The sequence below is a fragment of the Dipteris shenzhenensis genome, chromosome 33 (genome assembly GCF_047967505.1).
Source record: "Dipteris shenzhenensis isolate YYH24624 ecotype China chromosome 33, Dip_SZ_1.0, whole genome shotgun sequence".
NCBI lineage: Eukaryota > Viridiplantae > Streptophyta > Polypodiopsida > Gleicheniales > Dipteridaceae > Dipteris > Dipteris shenzhenensis.
Genome location: NC_141628.1, coordinates 1,490,269 through 1,514,061, shown reverse-complemented (window position 1 = coordinate 1,514,061; position 23,793 = coordinate 1,490,269). Strand labels below are relative to the sequence as shown.

Sequence of the window (23,793 nt, the reverse complement as noted above, 5' to 3'; positions counted from 1 at the left end):
ATATCTTGCTCAGCCATGGGTCCTGGAGAAACGGAGGGAAGATTTTACGATCTTCCAAAAAGCTAGTTCTACCGGTCCATGAGGACCAGCTCTAAGGCCTGCCCGAGATCCAAAGGGCGGAGATGATGAATTGAAAGCGATGAAAGAGAGAGAAAATGTGGAGGATTTCTAAATTCAAAGGTGGTATCCACGTGGGAAGGCGGTTTTGAGAAACCGCCAAACGATGAACGTCAGCAGCAGCAGGCTTTACTGTCGGAAGTGTATTTGCTGGGACGGAGGGCAGACTGAAAAGGCACTAGTGAAGAAGAGCGAGACTTGCGGCAGTAAGTACTACTCAGTCTGTTCAAAGAAGGACAAGTAGAGTCTAGACTCTACAGAAGAGATGCTCTCCGCGTCCTGTACCTTCTTCTCCCCTCCCACTCTTCCTCCTCTGCTTTTCTGCTCTAGAGCTCCCTCTCCAGCTCCGCCATGTCCTCCCATCCTCGCTTCCGCATGGGATTCACCTGCCTCCATTTCCTCTGCGGCTTCATCTGCTTCGGAATCGCCGTCGGTTGACCGCTCTTTACGTTCCCAGCTTGCTCGCACTCGAGCTCTTTGCGTACCGTTGAGTCGTGGCACTAGCTCGGGTGCTTTGTTATGCAGATAGGCGTACTCAAGCACGAGCCTGTATTTTTGTGTTTGGGAAGAGATTATGCATGGCCTGGGACTCTAAGACATCCCCTTGGGATTGGGACACTGGGGCAGTCCTTTTTCAACGCCATGGCGACGATTTTCGCAAGCGGACTCCCGAGAGTGGTTGGATCACCGAAGCGGAAGCTTCTTTAGCAGGGCACGAAGGCCTTGAGAATGGAGAGGCAAGCGCCAATGCCCCTCGCTTGGGCACCAGCGTCGCTTCCTTCAGTTCTGCGTCCTCGACCACAAACGGCTCCATGGCTGCTGGACAGAGAAATTCTGCTCCCATGGATCACAGGAGGCCACCAATGGCGAGGAAGGACTCTTTCGCTGTCGATGGCAAAGGAGCCGAGGATCCAGCGCGCGGAACAGGTTGCGAGGACTGGAAAAGCGCGGCAGGATTTCTGGAGCTGAGAAGCCACCCGAGCTCCGCTTGCACTGGGCAAAAGAATACCGCAAGAACAAGTACTGAAGGAAAGGACAACCTCATCATGGCAGAACAGCACCATGAAAAGAAACCAATGGAGGGGAGGATTTTCTTGTCTGCAGGAGGTAGTGGTCACGACACCAAGGAAGGAACCCGGGCACAATCGAGAGAGGAGCAGCACAGTAGCACGGCCACAGGCTCATCAGGCTCGGGTGATTCTTTGATCGGCTTGCATCTGGGAAAACGGGCGTACTTTGAAGATGGTGCAGGTGGCATTGGGCATAGAGCAACCCAAAAGCCTTCTGTCAATAATCCTCCTCCTCCTCCCAAGAAGCCACGAGCAGCTTCGGGCGGATTGCAGACGCCTCGCTGCCAAGTAGACGGCTGCAAGACTGATCTTACGTCTGCTAAAGACTACCATCGCAGGCACAAAGTATGTGAAGTGCATTCTAAAGCCGGAAAAGTCATGGTTGCACATCAGGAGCAACGTTTTTGCCAACAGTGCAGCAGGTACTGCATGGCATGGCATTTTCAAATGGCACGCTTTCGTGCTCATTAGTTTATTAATTATTGTTCTTTTCTAAAAGCCAAGGGAGATTGTGAGGAGGAGCATTTCTTTTCGCATTTATTTATGACGGAGGGAACGAGGATGTTTTATTTACTTCAAGACTCACCAATCCTACTTGGAGCTATTCGTGGTTGTTGTAGGGTTTAGTTTCCATGCCTAAAATTTTGCATGATGCTTGCTACAAAATGTTGTGGTTTCACTAGCTTTGTACTCTCTCTCTCTCTTTCTCTCTCTCTCTCTCTCTCTCTCTCCTTACTTCCCACCTGCACACCAGCACCACGCCTGCAAATCCACGATTTGCCATTTGTTGGTAGACCGTGTCGTCTGATGAGATACTCTATGTACTCCTAGTTTTGAAGGATGTGGTTTTCTGTTGGGCAGCCTGTTGTGTTCATTTTTGATCTCAAGCTCCTTGAAGATTAAGCTCAAAGTAGCGAAGATACTTGTTGACATTTTTGGGGCTATTAAACAAAATATGGAAGTTGAGTCTAAATGCTTCTCTCGTAAGATTGAAAGCAACTTGTAAAGCAAAATAGAATGTATTTATCGTGAAGTAGCCAAGCCTTGATCAATGCTATGCCATTCGAGGTTGTCCTTTAACCAATTACAGGGGTCTTGTTTGATCCTTGGGCTGATAAGTCGGCCAGTTTTGGAGTAGGGGTTCCCCCCTATACAAGTGGGCCATTAGGGCCTTCTTTGGCATCACTTGGTGCAGCAATCCAAGAGCAGGAAGGAGCAGTAGGAGGACCATCCTTGGGCCTACATTCAAGATAAAAGGGAGACCTACAAGGTGCTGTCCACCTAGGCTGATCTTCCTTTTGGACAGAGGATGGACTGAAATATATGTGTTGTAAATCTCGATCAATGCTATGATATTCGATGTTGTCCTTTGACCATTTATAGGGATCTTGTTTGATTCTTGGATTGAAAAGTCGGCCAGTTTTGGAGCAGGGGTCTCCCCATGTACAAGTGGGCCATTAGGGCTTTCCCCATGTACAAGTGGGCCATTAGGGCCTCCTTTGGCATCACTTGGAGCAGCAATCCAAGAGCAGGAAGGAGCAGTAGGAGGACCATCCTTAGGTCTACATTCATGTGAAAAAGGAGACCTACAAGGGTTGACGGACAGAAATATGTAAGTGTTGTAAGGCTCGATCATTGCTATGCCATTTGAGGTTGTCCTTTTACCATTTATAGGGACCGTGTTTGATCAAAGTAAGCCAATTTTGAAGTAGAGGCTTCCCCCTATACAAGTGGGCCATTAGGGCCTCCTTTGGCATCACTTGTAGTAGTAATCCAAGAGTAGGAAGGAGTAGTAGGAGGACCATCCTTGGGCCTACATTCAAGGGCTGGCGGACGGAAATATGTAAGTGTTGTAAGGCTTGATCATTGCTATGCAATTCGAGGTTGTCCTGTGACCATTTATAGGGGCCTTGTCTGATCAAAGTAAGCCAATTTTGGAGCAGGGGTTTCCCCATGTACGAGTGGGCCATTAGGGCCTCCTTTGGCATCACTTGGAGCAGCAATCCAAGAGCAGGAAGGAGCAATAGAAGGACCATCCTTGGGCCTACTTTCATGAGAAGGAGACCTACAAGGGTTGCAAACTTAGCTCAAGGTGCTGCCCACATAGGTTGGTGTCCAAACAGTAAGGTGGAAGAGATCCTTTGGACAGAGAGTCTACATATGCTCAGTGGAGCACACGGGTTTAGAGATCTAGAGGTGCCATGCATATAGTAGGAGCACCTTTTGGTATTGTATCTTGTCTAGTTTGGGGACGGATGGAAATATATAACCGTTGCTTCTATATTTGTCTTTGAGCACAGTTTATTTGCTAGCTACACACACGAATGGTTGTGAAGTACACACATGTTGATGAAGCTTGATTTCATAGTGAAACAATTTTGCGTGTAATTCTTGAACCCATCTATATCAGTCTTCCATTGTGAGATACCCTTTGTTGGGATTTCATTTTCTAGAACAGCGTGCGACTTGTGACATTAAGTAGATACAACCTCTATTGACAGATACTCTTGAGGGTGAACTTCTCATTGTTGCTTGTCTCGACAATTGAAAAGTAGCATTGAAATTACTTCATCAGAGATATGACTTAAGGCTCAATTTTTTCATCATACCTCTAGAAATAAATTTTCTTGGGAAAGAAAGATTTGTTGGGCTTTTGCTATAACGTAAATACTACTGATGTCTAAAATCTTGTCAGTGCTTGGAGTAGATCCTAATCCCATCCTTTTGCTTCCCGTGTCCCGATCTCATTCACGTTCTTTTTCGTGTTCTTCCTTTATCTCCTAAATATGAGAAAAAGTATTCTTGATTAGTTGCTATTGTAATTGCATGAATACCTATAGCGTGTTCATCATGACCGTAGGTCCAAAAGTGCATCCATTGCTACTATAGGCGGAGAACTTGGTGGCAAATCTCCACCCGTGGTGGATCCTATAGCTTCCTCATGTCAGATTGTGCTAGTCTTGATGAGCTCATGGTGCCCTTCTTGGAGAAAGTTGTTACCATATACTTACTAGTCGTACCAAATCTTGTCATAGTAGTAGCAGCGAGCAAGGGGGATGCCACCCCCTTGCCCTTGCTATTGCTTCTAGTCTCAACTCTCTAATACTAATGCAACGGGCAGTGAGGGCTAAGAGTCTCTCTCACTAAGTAGTAGCAGCGAGCAAGGGGGATGCCACCCCCTTGCCCGTTGCTACTACTTCTAGTCTCAACTTTCGAATACTAATGCAACGGGCAGTGAGGGCTAAGAGTCTCTCTCACTAAGCTAAGCCATCATAGCTACTAAGTGCGGAAGTGTGGAAATGCTAACTGAAAGAGAAAGAGAGATCAACTGAAGCATATCAAAATATACATGAACTCTTAGTTTAAGCTAAGCTAATATGTTTCTTCTTCATGCTTTCGGCCTCACAAACACTAGGTATCCTTTTTTAACTCTTGATCCTCAAAGCTACAGAATGGAATCCCACAATAGGGTTATAACTATAGGATTGAGACTGAGCTGACTTATGGAGTTATGTGCATCTCATCGTGAGTTAGGACTGATTTGTGGGTCTACCCACGTTTCAAGCCACTTATTCCTCTGAGTAGAAGCCTATTCCAAGATGGTTGGGAGGTTTGTATGGCTCAGTCTCTAGGCCTAGGTAACCAAGCTAGTTTAGGGTCCAACCATGATTGGGTCAAATCGACTTGTCGATTGGGTCAACCAATGAGACCTGGGTCGGTTGATTAACCTTGGGCTAGCCACTTGGCTGGTTCTTGGTCGGCCACTTGGCAGGCCTACATAAGGCCTTGTCTTGCCTTGCCCTTTCCCTTTGTTCAACATCTTTCTCTCTACCTTATTTGGGTGACTCCCTTGTTGTATGGCTCAACCGCTAAGGCTTTGCTAATCGGGCTAGTTTAGGGCCAAGCCTTGATCGGGTCAAACCGACCTACAACTCAGGTCAACCGACCAGACTTGGGTCGGTTGATTGACTTTGGGTCGGCCACTTTGCTAACTTGTGGTCGCCACTTGGCAGTCCTATATAAGATCTTGCCTTTCTCCTTTGTTCAACATCTTTTAGAGGATTTCTCTCCTCCTCATTTGCGTGACTTCCTTGTATATATAGTTGCCATTGCCTTCTACAAGAGTCCTCTCTCTCTCTCTCTCTCTCTCACACACACACACACACACACACACACACACACACACACACTTTTTTTTTGGGGTGAAATCTTTGATTGATTATATTATGAGTAGCAACCTCAAAAAAAGGTGCTACAAAACACACACACACACACACACTCAGAGTTGTCGTTGCCTTGTACAAGAGTCGATTCTCTCTCTCTCTCTCTCTCTCACACACACACACACATACACATAGTCAGTTGTGTGACTCCTTTGTTGTATATATAGTTGCCATTGCCTTATACAAGAGTTGATTCTCTCTCTCTCTCACACACACACACACACACACACACACACACACATACACACACTCTCTCTCACACACACACGCACATGCTTCCACGTTGCACCACTCACATTGTATCAGTGCGTTGGTCAGCTAGGGACCAAGGGAAGGCAAATTTTAGGCACAATTTAATAAGGCATGGACACGTTCAGGGGGTTGCTTATCCTTTGTTGCTGTGCGCTTTGGAGTTGCTACCTAGAGGCCATCTGAGGCTTTCCTAAGAGATAGCTAGTATGCACTTTGCACATCCATTGCTTAGCCCACAAGGTCGGCTACGACTCTTGCAAGCGGCTTGGAAAGTTCATGGCTATTTGGGACAGCAGGGTTTATGAGGTGTGATTGGCGCAGTCTTTGAAGGCGATTTGTAGTGTTACTCCCTAGCGGCTAGGAGTTGTCTCGTGCGGTTCTAATGCACCAGATCTAGGCAGCAATTCGGGGCTGCTTGCCAACGGTCTCTTGCAGGAGTTGTTTGGGGCGGTCTCCCAGTCCAAGGACAGCCAATAATGATTGGTTACCTTACTGTGTAGCCCTCTTATCGGTTGGCTTATAGTAGCTCTTGGCAACTTCTTAGATCATCAACGACTAAGCGTTCTAATAGCAGCCCCACATAATTCAAGCACGGACGGCATGACATTGACTGAAGATCGGAGCATAGACCTCAAAAAGCTAGATATTGCTCTTGATACATGTCCAATTCAGCTACTTCTAGATAATGGAATTTTTTCCTAGAGTTGAATAGGCTGTCTAGGAGACACATGACACAGCTCATGTTGGTTACTTGGCTATGCAATCCTGTTGTCTCTAGCTGCAATATGGCAGCCTTGCTTCTTTGCTCCTCCATGGCTGGCTATCCCATGGCAGCACTAGAACCTATTATACCGCATAATCCAAGTATGGGTGCACTTGATATTCACTTGAGACTCCAAGCTATGAAGATGAAGTGAGGCTTCCCAAACTATACATTATTACTTGTTCACGTTGTCCCAAGCAAGTGCTTCGAAACAAGGGAAGGCTTTCTAAAGCTAGTAAGAAGTAAGATCAAGGGAAGAGAGGAAGGGCCGGGGAGAGCATAATGGACAAAACAATGCTCAGTTACGTTGGTCCCAAATGATTAGGGTATTTGTTGTATTATCTAAACAATTAATGCAAAACATCATGACCTCCAAGATGACGATGGAGATTTGGCCACCAACATTGCAAACACGCAAATACCCCTACATGGCTATGTCACCCTTCAAGGTTGTTTCAACATCTTGTTTAAAAGGATAGTCGGATTGACAACTTAAATCTAACTGAGCTCCAAGCGATGACAATCAAGTTTTGGCCAACAACATTGCAAATACCCCTACATGGCTACTTAACCCTTCCAGTCTGTTTCAACATGGCCTCGTTTAAAAGGATAGTTGGATTGGCCGCTAGAGGGCCAATGTATTCTTCCCTAGCCCTTTGCTTTGCTTTCTTCGTATGAGGGTCTATCACCTAATGCCCTTTTTAAAGCATCTTGGGTGATTGTCTCCAAATATCTTACTTAATGTATTTAGATCCTTCACAAAATTTTCATACTTGCCATCCATATGTGGACTCCTCTAACTCTTTAGGTCACAAACATCTCCAACGCATGCAAACTATCATTGCCATCTACAACTTGATTCAAAATACATCACTTCCTACGATTCTACTCCTCCATGAGGCAAAAAGGATCTTTAATCCTTGCAAAAAGGCCATTTCATTGGTGGCTTTAACTAGAGGCAAATACTCTATGAGTATAGGAGCTTGTCATCGCAAGATTCTCAAGATAAACCATTTTGACATAGATTAATATATGAACTATAGGTATGCTAAGATTTAGCTGTTGTTCAACTTTACACAAACAAAGAGGCTCACATAATGTGCTATTCAAAATGTATGTACTAGAGTACAAATGGAGAGATGTCATGTCACTACATCCATGTAAGAATATGTATTCAATCGGGACTCATTCTTTCCACACTAGCTCTAGATGGGCAATTCAAGATAGTGCCACATCAACGTTACTTTTCGACTAGTTCATACTAGGAGAAGTGAGTTAAAGCCTATCATCAAGGAGGATCTTTGAAGTCAAAGTTGTTATTTTACTTGCATGCCATTTCAATTGTTTAAGGACGTTCCAAGGTGCTCTCTCACAAGTGGCCAATGAGATGAATCAACTCATCTTTAGGTGGAGCAAAAGAGTAACCCTGTTAGGGAATAAATGATTCCAATCACATGACCAACTGCTTTCAATGGGCTCTGCTCGACATCTAAAAGTCGATAACGCCCAATCCTTCTTGTGCCTCTAGTTTACGAGTAATCAAGGAATATAGGACCTAGGAGAGATATGAAAGATTTACCTAGGTGGTTGGGCATGCATAGGGGAGTTCAGTTTGTATTTTGTTTGGCACGATTACTCTCCCATTGTATTAAACCTGGAACAAGAACATGAGCTCCCTTAGTCAAGTCAAGGGTTTCAAATGCGTTGTTCCACGGGGGGTTGAGCAGGCCCTCACTTAGATTTGGCAAGTGGAGGTTTCCCTCTACAAGAGTGTCAGATTGGACCTATAGATGCTGGAGATTTGGCGCGTATTATACTCTCCCATCGCTTCCCCAGAGCGAAGTAGTTATTTCAAACATAGGCCTCAAGTTGGAAGGATCCCAGCTCGAGCAGTTGAGAGATGAGGAAGGCTTGATGCACTCGGGCTGGGGATTATTACCTCCTTTTATCTCGAGCACTTTCATACGGAGGAGACCTCAAAGGTGTTGGCTACTTAGAGGAGATTTGGGTCTACATTTCCTTTGTGGTCACTTAGGCATTATTGCACATTCAGAGGTAGGTCCCCTTCATGGATGAGAAGTTATTTGAAGCCCTCAAGGCTGTCTTTGTGCAGTGTCAAGAAGGATGGTTTGTTTTTGATGTTCTTTTGTTGCATTTGGGAGCACATTAGCACTCATGTGCTTAGTTTGTGGGAGATTTTCATCTCTGTGTTGCTCGCTAGCCTAAGGCTTGATTTTGAATGGGGAGGATGGAGATGGCATTCGCTCGTGGCATTCGATCACACTATTGGACATAGCCTACAAGATCTAAGGTAAGGTCTGGCGTTGGAGCCTTCGTTGGCACCTCACATCATTTGTGACGCCCAGACATGTTTTGTTCAAGAGAGGATACCTCAAGAGAGGGGTATCTTGAACACTTTTTGAGGAGACAGTGGATTGGGCTCAAGAGGAGGCTCAATCTCTTACTATCCTCCCGTTGGATTTCGAGAAGGCATATGGTAGGGTGTGAGGCTTTCTTGGAGGGCACCATGTCAAGATTAGGCTTTTCAGATTAGTAGATGCGGGAAAATTTTGTCCTTTACGTAGACAGCTTCAGCCAAGCTCCCATGGGGGCCATATAAGGTAGGGATGCCTCCTAGCTCCCTTCCTCTTCCTTCTCGTAGCTGAGGCATTTTGCTCTTGATCTGATAAGAGGAGTTGTTAGACTCTTAGTCTACATATGATATGGTCTTGATCGGGGAGGGTTCACTTGAGAGACTGAGAGGTTTGTTTCCCTGTGTAGGTGTATTGTTTGCTTCAAGCGGCAACATCAATTGGAATAAGTCGGTTCGTTTTTTAGCACAAGCTCAAAGAGCTCCAGTTATGGGGTGTTGACCTTAGATTCCGTTGATTCCTAGGGACAAATAGTGAGATTAATTTGGGACTGGGTATTCCAACAGAGTTGAGAGTACCATATTGTTGTAGTGTTATAGTATGTTCACCGCAAGCTCCTCTATCGTGGTTCATGGCCTCTTATTGGTGCTTTCGGGGGATAGTTTTTTGTTGGCAGGCTTGAATACCTAAGTTAGTTTTATTTTGCAAGGCTGAGGGAGACCTAAGTATCGTCAATTTAGAGTATCGTATTTTTACATTCTTCCCTTTGAAACGTCCATTTGGGGCATTTCCATATCTAAATTGAGGTATTCTACAAGATCTTTGTCGTGTCTTAAAATGGACGGCGCGGAACTTTATGCGGTTAAGGATTAGTGTTTCATGCATTTTAGATATTCTAAGTAAAAGAGTAAAACTGTGAATTCTCAAGATACATGTTTGTAATTATTTTGGGTACATGAAGTTTGGGCTTCATGAACTACCCTTTTCTTTGTTGCATGTTACTATAACTCGACTCATCTTTGATTTACTTTCTCATATTCTATGTCTTAGCTGAAATTGAAGAGATGAAAGCAAAGTTGTAATACTTTTATGTTTTTTGAATAGCATTGTTATGTTCTTGGTATACCATTGTCTAAGTTGAGTTTGATGAGTTGACAACAAAGCTTTAGTATGTCTACGTTTTCTGTCGTAGCATTGTTCTTTGTTGCATGTTGCTATTACAAGACTCTTTGTTTCATGTACAGCGATTACAAGACTCCTGTTTCATGCAATTTCACAGATTTCATGTTTTAGCTGAGTTTGATGAGGTGAAACGAAGTTGTAGGAGGCGCCTTGCATGTCACAATGAGCGCCGTCGAAAGCCGCATCCGAATACCTTGGCATTGAATGGAAGACTTCCTACTCCTTTTCAAGGTAATCCATAGGTGCCTAATCTATAGGATTGCTATCATCTCATGCTGATCTACTTTGGTTGCATACCTATCAAATCGTACGTATTGACATTTTTGGTTATTTGGTTTTTGTTCTTTGTGTGTCTGTTGCACGGATGCCGATCTCTTAAACAAGAACATCCTTCTTTCATTGGAAGTCTTGTATGATGGAGGGGAAAGAATATCTGCAAAGTGTCTAGAATATTTCAATAGTACATTGTATGGATGATGTAGCAGGTGTGATGCACTAGCTTTACTTATGGGCTTGGTTTGAATTTGGGCAAAAAGGAACCTAAGCTGTCTTTTAATGTTAAATTGTAGTCCTTAGGATCTTTAGTCAATGCTTGTAACGAAAGCATGCCGCTATGTATCTTGTTGACTTCTTACAGCTTTCTATCTCAAAGAGAATCATATTGTGAGAAAGTCGAGGAAATTCCTTGGTTTTGACTTCCATTTCACATAGCCATTGATTCAAAAGCCACTCTCTCTAAATATTGGATTTGTTGCATTCTCGATCGTCGGGGAGTATTTTTCCCTTGGAAGTTAAATGATGAGTTTGGGCATTTTCTTGGATTCTTCTAGATATATGTATCAACCTACCTTACGCTAAAATCCCTTAGGAATACTATTTGTGTTAACCATGCATACATGTCTCCTAAGGGAGACGTGTATTGCGTTTCCATGATAATTAGATTTGCTAGCTAAAAAATAACTAATTGTGAGAATGCCTCTTTGCTAAATGTAGTCGTATCTTCTTTTTCTTGAACCATTGATGTTCTGTGCGTGTCTTTTTCTCCCTGCTAGATCTTTGAGACACTTCTTGAGTTTCTTTTTTTACGAGAATGTCTTTGGTAGGCATAACAAGCATTCTTGCTCATGGCTCTAGCGACTTTTTGTATTTGCGATGAAGTTGAGGAGATTTCCTAGCTCTAACCACAATTCTATTTCACACAGCCATTGACACAAACTGACCCCCTAATCTTATGGACTATTGATCGACATTGACCCAAATCTGTATAATGGAGGGAGGGGGGGGATTTAGGATGTTTAAGAATATTTGTAAATACATATTCGTGCGCCATGATGGCTCTCTGATGGGACGTGGAGATCATGAGAAATATTCAGCAAATATTTGCATCTATCGAGCCGTCTCTTGTTGTGGTGGGGGCATGTAGTTTGTGATCTGTCTATCCGGTGGACCATATCAAGAGTCACATGTCGACTCAAACGGCTCCTTCGAGTAGAGTAGTCATGGGTTGGACCTCTCGTGCATGGTCTGATCAATCATTGCATTGTGTGTGGTGGTTCCGTTTCTCCATGAAATATTTCCCCTGATCCATGTTGCCTTCATGTTGGCTATCTCCTCCTCCTCTACCCCATTGTGTCTTGGGGGTGACTCGAAGGCATAGAAGTCGGTGATGTGTCATTGTGCTCGATCTATCTCTTGTGGCACTGTCACTTACTTTTGTTTGATTTGCTGTAGTAAGGTCTCTCTATGTTGACACTCTCCCTCAAATAGAGGCCAACGTAGGGCTGGTCATAGAAGTGGATCAGCTAGGAGAGTCACTAGAACTTGTGTCCATCTTAAAAGAGACAATGGTAATACCCTCATATCGCATAGTAGGTTGGGCAAGTACATAGGAAGTGCTTGTGTATCTCCAACTCTGTCAGTGAGCATAACTTGCAAATCTGTTGCTCTCTAGGTGCGCCACTATGGCTCTCCCTTCCTTGATCTTCAGACGTGCATCTGGCAATGGCAATTGTGAGACCTATCTATCCTCTAGATACTGGTTCCTCTTAATCGCTCCATCCTTTGATACACTCAAGAAGTCATGAAAAGGGGGGGGGGAGGGAGGGACTGGCCTGGTCTGAATTACATCATGAAAAGTCATGAAAAGTCATATGTGAGACGAGGAAGGGAGGAACCAAGTCTGAATTACATCATGAAAAGTCATATGTGAAACAAAGAAAGTTTATTAAAGTCTTCTTCCTCGAAAGATTGATGGTTCTATGAGATTATGAGAAAGCTAATACAAACAAGCTGAAGGGTGGAGCTACTAAAGGAGCATCAACACTCGTGGTAAATGCTTATGTAGGCATAATAACATCAATGATACCAACTAAAGGAACTAAAGGAGCATCAACACACGTGCTAAATGCTTATGTAGGCATAATAATATTAGTGATACCATCATAAACATCAATATCGAGATGATCGTGCACATCATCACTATTCGCATATCATATCATATGTTAGCAGTGTCGAAAGTGAAATTTGATCTAGTATCGTTGCTATAGCCTATCCTTCCCTCCCGTCAGGACGATGTGGGAGTGGTAGCATGAAGTTAGAAATAGAATGTTGCCGCTTGTGTGGGACGTGGTCATGTGCAGTCTCTTAGCCATGGCTCTCCATCTGACGAGGGCTACGTTGACCCTTGCTAGTCGCGCTCCAACTCTGAATAAGGAGGGGAACCTTAAGTGCAATTTGTACATCTGTCCTTTGTCGGATCTGTCGCGTTGTTGGCTTTGGGTCACGATTGTGTCGTAGATCAGTGGGGTGAGAGTTGGTATGGTTTGAAATTTAGTGATCATGCTTTGAGAAGAGTCTACCAGAGTGCTTTGCTTCCATCTGTGTGATCTAAGGAGGTGCTCTTGGTGTTTGACTGTCTCATGAATGAAGGCGGCCAAGCATCTCTGGTTTGAAAAAGAGAGGAAGCGAGACAATATCTTGGAGCTATCTTTGAAGAGACAATAGAAGCGTCCTTGAATCTTATAGTACATTGGGCATCTCAAAATAAAATGCCCATGTTACTCAATCTCTTGTAGGTCACACAAGGTGCATATGTGCCTCTCCTTGGGTAATCCCTTTGTCCTACCACTCTCAATGCACAGTCTATGTGAAGAAACCCAGAATTGCCCAATAAAGATCCTTAGTGAATGGGGTAGGTGAATCCGCGTATATCTTGAAGGGTTAATAAAGCCCTCCTTTGAAATGTGGAGGCAATAGTCTTTGTAGAAGTTGAGCTTCACTAGGAGCTCACTTGGTTCCAACCAAGTACGGAATGTGTAGCTGTAGAAGATCTTCATGTATGACTTGGTTAACCTCGTGATACATGAGTGGGAGAAATGGCACATCAATGCTATATTGGAAGGGAGGAAGTCTATCCATGTGGAGCCATAGTCACTCAAACCACCTGCTTGTGTGTGCATACCAGCATCTTTGGTCACCTGCAGCTACTAGGTCCATATAGGAGGATAATGCTAGCCACAATAGTCTACAACATCCAAAAGTGCCGTCCCTTGTATCCCTTGACCCAATATAGATAAGTGATGACTTGAAATGATGCATCAAGCTGCAGTGGAGATGACCCAAACTCAGCATGGATGATCTGGTGAGGATCTGATAGCTTATTGCAAATCAGCTGGGATAGCATGAGAACTTGTAGGTGCTCCACATGAGATCTGGCCCCTGACAAGGGCTGCCATACATCCCCGCCGGTGGGGCCAAGGAGTCAAATCGGAGGGTGTTTGTTTGAGGGTCTTGGAAGTGTGAGTGGAAGCATTGCCTCTCTAGCTTGCCTAGTGAGGCATATCCTCTGCTCAGACGAGCTTGCAATGTCCGTCGCATTGTAAAGATAGGGCTAGAAAAAAGAACCTCCAAGTGTGTGTAAGGTGAGATAATCTCAACCGGTGATACATCGAAGGTGAACTCCTCTCTTTTTATGGCTGCTCATGATGTATTGAAGATCATGACCTTGGTTTTACCAAGATTGACCTTCAAATCATGCGACACACAAAAGGGCTATAGTGCATCTAAGTGTCTCTAGAGACTCTTTGCAAATGAGGATAAGAGAACCGCATCATTTGCGTACAATAAAATCAGAATCAGAGCGCCAACGAGAGAGCATCCAGTCCCCCCAATGTTTGCATAATCTCTCAATCTCATCAAGTGGAGAGGATGGACAAGGTTGGTGAAAGAGGAGGCACTTGTTTGACCCCAATAGTTGCTCATAATCTCCTTAGTCCATCAAGCTCCTATTTGAATTCTATCCGAGACTCTCATAAATTGCCATGACAGCCCAAATGATCTTCTAGTCATAACTCAAGTCCAGTGGAGATATGAATGAAGAGGTATGTGAGGTCGGCACCGGGAGGAGGCGGTGCAACAATAAAGTCAGTGATATGAGAGATGAAGGCCATCATCATCATCATCATCATCATCACCATTCTTCTCTTGGATGAAGGGTGGATGAGACGGTGGGAGCATGAAGTTTGCGATAGAGTGCTGTTGGTTGCTCACGGGCCTGGTCATATGTCATCTCTTGGTCATAGCTCTGTACCTGACAAGGGCTATAGTGATCCTTGTCGATCGAGCTCTGACTCGAAACAAAGAGGGAATATTCCCAAGTGTAATCTGTGCATCAATCCTTTGTTTGAGCTGTCGTGTCACTGGCTCTGGATCCAATCATGTCGGGGCCTCGTGGTATGGGGGTCCACCTGCTTTGGCTAGAAGAACTTTGTGATCGAGCTTTTTGAGAAGGGTCTACCAAGGAGGAGGTCCGCTTCTGTCTCCTCAGATGATTTGGTTGATCTTGTGTGACAAGAGAGGAGAGACCAGCACGTCAATGCTATATTAAAAGGGAGGGAGTCTGTCCATGTGGAGTCCTAACCGCTCAAACCATCTCTTTGTGCGTGCATACTAGCTTCTCTGGTCACGTGCTGTTGTTGATAGTGCCATCGAAGAGGACAGTGCTAGCCATGGTAATGTGCTACGCCTAGAAGTGCAATCCCCCATACCCTCTGACCCGGTATAGGTAGGTGATAACTTGAAATACAGCATCCAACTGTAGTGGGGATGACCCAAACTCAGCTTGAATAATCTGATGAGGGATGAACGGCTTATCGCGGATCATCCGTGATAGCATGAGAACCTGTAGCCGCTCCAAACGAGCCCACTCTATGTCTGATAGATCCGGCCTCCAACAAGGGTTGTTGTACATCCTCGTTGGATGGACCAAGGAGTTAAACAACAATCTCTTGGTTCGTGGTTCCTGAAAGCATGAGGGAAAGCATTGCCTCTCTAATCTTCCCAATGAAGCATATCCCTTGCTTAGGCGGGCTTGCATCGTGGGTCTCATGGCGAAGGTAGGTCTAGAGAAGATAACCCCAAGGTATGTATAGGACGAAACACGGGACTTGTCAAACGTGAACTACTCCCGACGCATAATGTCTCGAGATGTATTGAGGATCATGACCTTGGTTTTACCAAGGTTGACCTTCAAATCATGGGACTCACAAAAGGACTGTAGTGCATTAAGGTGTCACTGGAGGCCCTCTGCTGTTGAAGACAAAAGTGCCTCGTCATCTGCATATGCATGCTAGCTAGATAGCATACATCCCCTCCAGTGTCTGCATAATTGTCTCAAGCTCGTCAATGTAGAGGCCAAAAGTGTGTACAATTGTCTCAAGCTATGTAGAGGCCAAACAAGGTGGGTGATAAAGGACACCCTTTTGTTTGACTCCAATAGGTCTCATGATCTCCTCTGTGCATCCCGACCCTGTTTGGACTCTGCCCTAGACACTCTAGTAAAGTGCCATGACAGCCCAGATGATCTCCTGGTCATACCTCAAATCTTGTAGGCGTCGGAGGAGGGGGACTCTCGGAATTGTGCCAAGGGTTTGCCTCTGTTGCCGTGTCCTCGTCTCCTCGATGATTTATCTGAGTGTGAGAATGTGATCCATGGTTTGATGATCGTGTCGTAATCCAGCCTGTTCGGTTGCTCTAAGTCCCTGGAACACTGCGAATCGACTGACCTCAAAATCAAGTACTAATGCATAAATCTTGGACATGACATGGCTGATCTTAATGGTCCTGTAGTTCTTTGGGCTCATGGGATCCCTGTCTTGTGGATGGGTGAGATAGTGTTGACGGTCCAGGTGTGTGGAAACTCCAAACAAACAGCTTCATTAAAGAGCTTTGTTAAGATCGGGGCTAGGAGATTGATCCCATATGCATTGAATTTAGTGCATAGGTTGTCATGACCTTTCGCTCAGCCATTATGAAGTTTTATCATAGCATTCTTCACATGCTTCTTAGTGAAGAGTCTGCAGGGTGTGGGGCGAGTTATGTGAGAGATCAGGAGCTGGCTCATTTGGGATATCACAAAGTGTGCGTGCATAATTATGATGTTAGACTTGAGTGTCAGTGAGTGATGAAGGGGACCGCCCCTCTACAAATCTTCTCCAAAAGTCATTATTACTCAACAGAATATTCAGTAGTTCTTTCTTGTTTCGGCAGACAAAATCCAACTTCTTCCTACGTGCCAATCGATGATACTCATGTAGCGTCTTTGATTTGTTCGGGATGTGGTTTTTGGTTTCAAATCTAAGTTGACAGCATAAAGCCTTGCACTCATCATTGTATCAGCTATTAGAAGGGACGGTCCCAGGTGGTGGTGAAGGACCAAAGCGAGTAGAGTGAGGGAAAGCGTGAACCGTAGCCTCGTGCAGTGAGCGGGTGTCTAGAGCAGCACAATCCTCTATTAAGGGTATAAAATCAATGTATGTGAAGTATGTAAAGACGAGCTGAATATATTGGCGAGAAGTGTGTATAAAGGCGAGCTGAATATCTATGTGATCGGAGCTCTTCTATCAGTTGAAACTCGCATCATATCTACATCCTCAAGATTAACCTCTGGCAGTAAAATGAAATCGTCTCTGACATCGAGAAGTGGTACCTTACGAGCCCTTGTGCTCGTGTTGAAGTCCCCAACTAGGAGGACTACCTCGCGGCTTGAGAGGTCGACAGTATCCTGGTAGAGAGCTGTGTATGGTGATGTCTATCTCCTCTCGGACATCTTAGCAAAGTGTGAGATCTCGGGAGGAAAATAACATATTGCAACGAATAAATCTCGGCTGTTTGTGTGTCGGATCCGGATCTAGAGAAATTTGGAGTGTTTATCTCTCTTCTCTATTGAGATGGTTTCGAAAAGAGCGGATCTGTAAAGAATTGCTACTCCAATCCTCGTACTCCCCCTTTGTCCCTCGTCTCATCTGTGTAAGCAGACTCCCATGTATACCCGTTGACTACTAGTAGTGGGCGCTTTGGACTCTGATGTGTCTTCGTATAAAAGATTGTCACAACCTATATAAGATTTCGAGAAGTTCCCTGGTTCTGACCATAAGGTGCCATTACATTTCCAAATGGTACAGGACAGGGTCTCGATATGTTGAGTCTCATAGACTCCGCCTCCTTATGTGGGAGGAGGGGTAGATGTTCGATGGGGGCCACACACGCGCGCATGGAGAGAGAGAGAGAGAGAGAGAGAGAGAGAGAGAGAGAGATTACTCCGTTGTGTCTTGGAGCTGACTCAAATGCATAGAAATCCGTAACATGCGTTTGTGCTCGGTTCGTCTCATAAGCCTATGGGATTGGTATCTCTGTCGCAATAGGCTCTTTGTGTCGTCGCATCTCAATCAGATAGAATGCAATGGAGACTTGGTCATGGAAGTGCATTAGTCGTAAGAGTGGACCAAAGTCGTGCCCCTCTTAGAAGAGGCACTAGTATCGCCCTCGGATCTCATAGTTGGCTGGACAGTTGCATAGAAAAAGCTCCTCTATCTCGATCTCCCTCGACATTCATAGTTTGCAAATCCATTGCATTTTGGGTATCCTTGTCACTCTTCTTGCCTCAGTTCTCACTTGATGTGCCGGGACTTGCATCAGCCCAATGGCGATCCTTAATTTGTGTGAGGCTCCTCTTTTCTCGAGATACCGGATTTTGATAATTACTCCATCCTCGAATACTTTCAAAAATTGATCGCGATAGAATTGGATCTTAGTGGGGGATTCCTATCCCCCTCCCTACCATCCCCCTCCCTCCCTCCCAAAAAAAAAGGAAGTTTGAGACATAGCAGAAGAAATCCAGCTTCTTCCTACGTGCCAATCAACGATACTCACGTAGCGTCTCTGATTCGTTCGGGATGTGGTTTTTGGTTTCAAATCTAAGTTGACAGCATAAAGCCTTGCTCTCATCATTGTAGCAGCTATTAGAAGGGACGGTCCCAAGTGGTGGTGAAGGACCAAAGCGAGTAGAGTGAGTAAAAACGTGAACTGCAGCCTCGTGCAGTGAGCGGGTGTCCAGAGCAGCACAATCCTCTATTAAGGGTATAAAATCAATGTATGTGAAGTATGTAAAGACGAGCTGAATATATTGGCAAGAAGTGTGTAAAGGCGAGCTGAATATCTATGTGATCGGAGCTCTTCTATCAGTTGAAACTCGCATCATATTTGCATCCTCAAGATTAACCTCTGGCAGTAAAATGAAATCGTCTCTGACGTCGAGAAGTGGTACCTTATGAGCCCTTGTGCTCGCGTTTAAGTCCCCAACTAGGAGGACTACCTCGTGGCTCGAGAGGTCGACAGTGTCCTAGTAGAGAGCTGCGTATGGTGATGTCTCTGTTTCCTCTTGGACATCTTAGCAAAGTGTGAGGTCTCGGGAGGAAAATAGCATATTGCAACGAATAAATCTCGGCTGTCTGTGTGTCGGATCCGGATCCAGAGAAATCTAGAGTGTTTATCTCTCGTGTACTGAGATGGTCCCCAAAAGAGTGGAACTGTAAAGTACTGCTACTCCTCTCGATCCTCGTACTCCCCCTTTGTTCCTCGTCTCATCTCTGTAAGTAGACTCCCATGTATACCCGTTGACTACTAGTAGTGGGCGCTTTGGACTCTGATGTGTCTTCGTATAAAAGACAGTGTTCCATTTGTAGACCCTCATGGTCCTGTGTCCTCTGGATATGGAGACGACGAAGTGTGACATGTACATTCTATGCAATCTAGAAATGACAAGTAATTGGCTTGGGCATAGAGGACATCGGGCGGTGCTTCCATCACGACGTCATAGAGAGAGCTTGCCTATGTGTGCCAAATATCTGGGTCTATGATGGAGATAGGTCGCTTATCCTTTGATAGAAGTCCCCATCCAATGATAGGATCTCCCTCTCGGAATGATCTAATCACCTCATCCATCTTGTGAGTGAGAAAAACCTGCCTCTTACAATGTGTCAGTCGTCATGAGATCTGTTGTGCCTCCACTAATGTTGATGGCCTAAGGTTCGCTCAAGCGTGACGTGAGCTCTCATCTCTTTGCGCACATCGTTGAACCAAGGGTTTTGAGGAATGTTCTTGACTCTGGCATGTATAAGTCGAGTCATGGGAAAGGATCTGATGGCAACGTCTTGCTCCACTGAGACGAGTGTCAGAGGCGTGGGCAAGGTCTGCATCATCTCCAAGTAGGGCTGCAAGCTCTTGGGCTATGTGTGGATCAAGGGCACAATTAAAGTGGATCTGGACACGAGCGGGCATGGGAGGGGCTCTCCCCATGACTGGCATGGCAGTAGAGATGCAAAAAGCTAGGTATAAATGATCAGCATCGCGTGGGGGAGGGGGCACAATAAAGTCGTATATCTGTGAAACAAAGGCTAAGGGACCCAGCAGGTAGTTCATTGTCCTCGTGCCCTTGTCACGTGGGAAACAAGTAAGCCCATCCAAATGGCTATCTCCGAAGACCGTTATATATGACCAGATCATGAATTGTACCGAACTCGAGTAGATGTTGCCCATACCCTGCCACATGTGGTGCATTTTCAAGCATAAAATGGAATAAAATTGTTGGCACACTGAAATACAATTGCATGCACTTATTTGAATCACTAGTCTGTTAGAGAAAAGAAATTTGAGATGATAGACACAAGTCGAAGTGTCTTAATAGGAAAAGCTTTTACACACCAAGCTCTCACCTCACACACTAGCAGATGCTTATCCTTACGGGGCTTGCTGCATCTGCTCACAAGATTTCCTAACACTCTGGCCACAAAGGCTGAGTACAAGAGAAAATTCAAGTCTCCAAACAGGCAGAGCAGATCCACACATTATCCCGCAGTCTGAGTATAAAGGGGTTGCGGGAGATCCACACAGTCGTGAAGGGCTGACAAGACGTGCCAGCTTATAGAACCAATCAAATTTGTCGTGATGATGATGCCGCCTGCTCACAGGTGCCTAGAGCTTTGACACTTGTGGGAGAGTCGAGTTGACAACCGCCACAATGTCCATCATTCAAGCTGAGAACCACCACGTAGAAGATTGCATGGGATGGTGCCACATGGTACCAGTCTTTTCCACCTTCCATCAACCTTAGTGCCCTTCACCACCCCTTGGAGGTTTACCACACAAATATTTAAGTAAAGCTAACAAAAATAAACCTGCTCCCTTGAAAGATAGAATTATTCTGAAGGTTTAAATCCCACTTGCCATGTGTTAGGAATGCAATAGCTTGTATTCAGTAAATCATAATTGTTTACCCATATCTCCCGATGGGGATGATCAAAGGATGAAAAGTGGATGCAGAGGGAGCATGGTAGGATGGAGAGGTGGAGGCTGGGGTTTGGTGACGTGATCCTGAGTACCTGTTGTCCCTGAATCCTACAGGCTGAAGAGACAGGATCATTAGAGAAAGCATGAACTCTTTCGTATGACATGCTGCCGTCCCCGAAGTGAAGTTTCTTTGCATACTCGGTGTGCTCGCAACAATCTGGATGGCTGCCATCCAGATCCTACAGGGCTAGGCAGTCCTAGAGACAATGTGGAATTTTCTTCAAAACGCTATCTACGCAATGGTGGTGTCTACCATCTACGCGCATCTGCTCTAGCCACGCGCCAATGGGCAAGCCTCCATGTGCACCAACCAGAAGAAGTATGATATCTTCTGGGGTCTGGCTGGTCCAAAGATGTTCAAAAATGGGAAAGAACCTCTAGGGGGGCCTCTTGCTTAAGCCAATGTTGCTCTCTCGAGGGGGACCAGGCTGCTGCTTTCAGCCGAGGCCGCCGTCCTATGCGATCTGTGTAGGAGACGGCACCTCCTCTATACTGTCTGAGTGAGTTGGGGCCTTGGAAGGCAAGGGAGGATGTGAGTTGTATATGGTAATGGAGGAAGGTGGAGAGGAAGGGGGGGCAGGAATACACCTCTTGGGGGGAGGCCCTGGCCATCATTGTGGGCTCCCTCCAAGCAAGTGCTGTTTCTGCTAATATCTCTGTCAAGTGTTAATCAAACTTTTCTTTATACTCGAGATTTTTTGTAATACACTTCGTTCGAGGGGATTCTTTGTTTTAACTGATTGTGCCCCATGGTTCTCCATCTGTTAACAGGGGGTTTAACTTGTGGTCGGATTCCAGGCTTTGTTAGTAATTTTATGAACGCTCTGATGTCATGTGCTGTATGTGAACCAGACTAGACCTATTTAAAGTTATGTGTATACTAATGTTCTTTGTTCTTGGAAAGGCTAGCTTCATTGCACATTTGCAGGCTAAAGTTTCTGCAAAGGTTGAGCGAGTGGTTTCCCATGGTGATGATGTCTTCATTTTCCTCTTAGAGTCTGCCCCATCTTTCACCATCTTTCAATGTTTTCTTGTCAGTGTTAAATTGTCATTCTCCTCCATTTAAAGTGATTCTTGCCTTCCACCGTTTTGGTGAATTTGTTTGGGCGTGAAGGTCTCTTTGCAATAGTACCTGTGCCTTCTTTGGATACTTCAGAATATCTTTTCAAATGCAAAAATGGATCATTAGAGAGAATTTGCAATGCATCTGAATACAAAATAAGTTTACATTGTTATGCCACTTAATTTTCATGACAAAAGATAGCAAGGGTGGTCTTTTTGATTTTGCTTTACAGAATGGCCTTCTTTCCTGCATCACCCACGCTTCACTGGGATATCCTCATTATGGGAAGATCCCTTCGACTTCAGATCAATTGGATTGAAAGGGGTTTGGCCAAGGATGATGAAATTAGAAGATCAGGCAACTTACGATGGCGCACTGCAGGCTCCAGGGATGGAGAGGCAGTTGTTTTTTACAGGCCTGTCCCCACTTACCAATGATAAGCTATCAGCTTTTCACCTTCAGTGCTCAAAGGGAATGGTCTCCATACCAAATGACATGTCCTGTCAAAGGCTCCATCAATACTTTCCAGGGTCTGTTGGCCCACAGGGTAATGGTTTGACTTTGTCATCTTCATCAGGTGCAGGAGTGCTCTCAGGCCTCGAGGCTACACCAGCTGCTCAGGACGTAACAAGAGTCGCAGACTCTGGTTGTGCTCTCTCTCTTCTGTCAGTACAGACACGGGGCGCTCGAGCTCCAGACGCGGTAACATTGGATTTGTCCACTCAGACAACTATAACAATTGATCAGTTCATGAATGAGGATCAAACAGCCATTCCCCAACACTTATTACACGTAGGGCATCAGCATCATTTTGATTACACGACAGAGAAGATGCTTCCCATGGCTTCTAATGCACGAATCCACACATCTGCAAGTCTCATTTCTGCAGGTGGTATCAGTTCCACGGAAAAGGATCATTACGCAGGCTCACTTATGCATGGGTTGAATGGGGCTGGAAGCTTTGAAAATAACCCGTTCTTATCGACATTACAGGGACATGAATCAAGGGGCCCAGAAGATGTTAGGCCTACTATTGATCTGATGCGAATATCATCTCCATCGCTAAGTACACCTCCAGAATCATCGGTGGCTTTCCAGCTTGGAGGCAGTCCTTTTGGGGAGTTGCAATATTCATATGAATCCTCTTTTTTTGATCCACAGCAGAGGATGTAGTGATGTGATTGTACTGCTACCTTGTTATGTTATATAAAATATGTATCTGAGATCCTGTGTGACATGTCTGCAGAAGAATTTTATTTTTTTGGAAGACGTGCAGAAGAATTTTATTTTTTTGGAAGTACTTATGCTCTGCTGAGCTTGCTACGTGATTTTGTGCTCATTACCTCTTCTCTTGACACCTGAATGTGGACAAGTGACTCCGTTGGCAAATATTTGACTCCGTTTTGTAATATATGGTTTCAATCAGGTTTTGGATGGAAGGTCTGTGTGGATGGTTTTTTCAGTGCTTGCTGAATGCCAAACAATTGATGTAGAAGGTTGCGGAGATGCCCCTCTGCATTTGAAATTGATGCGGGATATAGCAATGGCCACTGTTTGGATTTGTATGTGGGTGTGTGGATTTGTATGTGTGAGCATATTTTTATACTATGGTCTACACCCACTGTTGGGTGCTGATGGCATCAGTGGGGATGTCATAGTAGCTAGTCCCTGCTATGCATGATGGAGTTTATGGTTTTCAATCTTGTGACTATCATGAGATTGAAACCGCACTATGTTGTGTTTTTAGTGGATGAGTTTGGGAATGTTCCTGGATTCATCTAGGTATATGCTTCTGCCGTATGCAAATTTCATCTTGTGAAGTTTTCGTCCAAGTTGCGGCCTGCTGGTATTGTGATAATTCTTTCTATCTTAAATGGTGCGTTGCCCTATCAGCTAGATTTAGATTTAGATGCTCGTTGGGGAGAGACTAAAATGAAAATGTTTAGACTTCACAAGCAGTTAGTTGTAGCTTGAATGAAGAGATTTTGGACTACCTTTTGATTAGCCTTCTCCTTTAGTGCTAGCCTTCATCATGGCTGAGTCTGCCCTTCACCTCCGGAGTGTTGAC

General features: G+C 44.8%; 1 protein-coding gene across 1 annotated transcript; it reads left to right on the top strand.

Annotated features, from left to right (window-relative positions):
* The first annotated feature begins 402 nt into the window (after window positions 1–402).
* Window positions 403–23,119, top strand: LOC147879523 (uncharacterized). The gene is made up of 3 exons (XM_087371982.1): window positions 403–1,609; window positions 10,077–10,210; window positions 21,958–23,119. Exons 1-3 carry the CDS (start codon window positions 696–698, stop codon window positions 22,896–22,898), a joined length of 1,989 nt encoding a protein of 662 aa, XP_087228108.1. The 5' UTR covers window positions 403–695; the 3' UTR covers window positions 22,899–23,119.
* The last annotated feature ends 674 nt before the right edge of the window (window positions 23,120–23,793 follow it).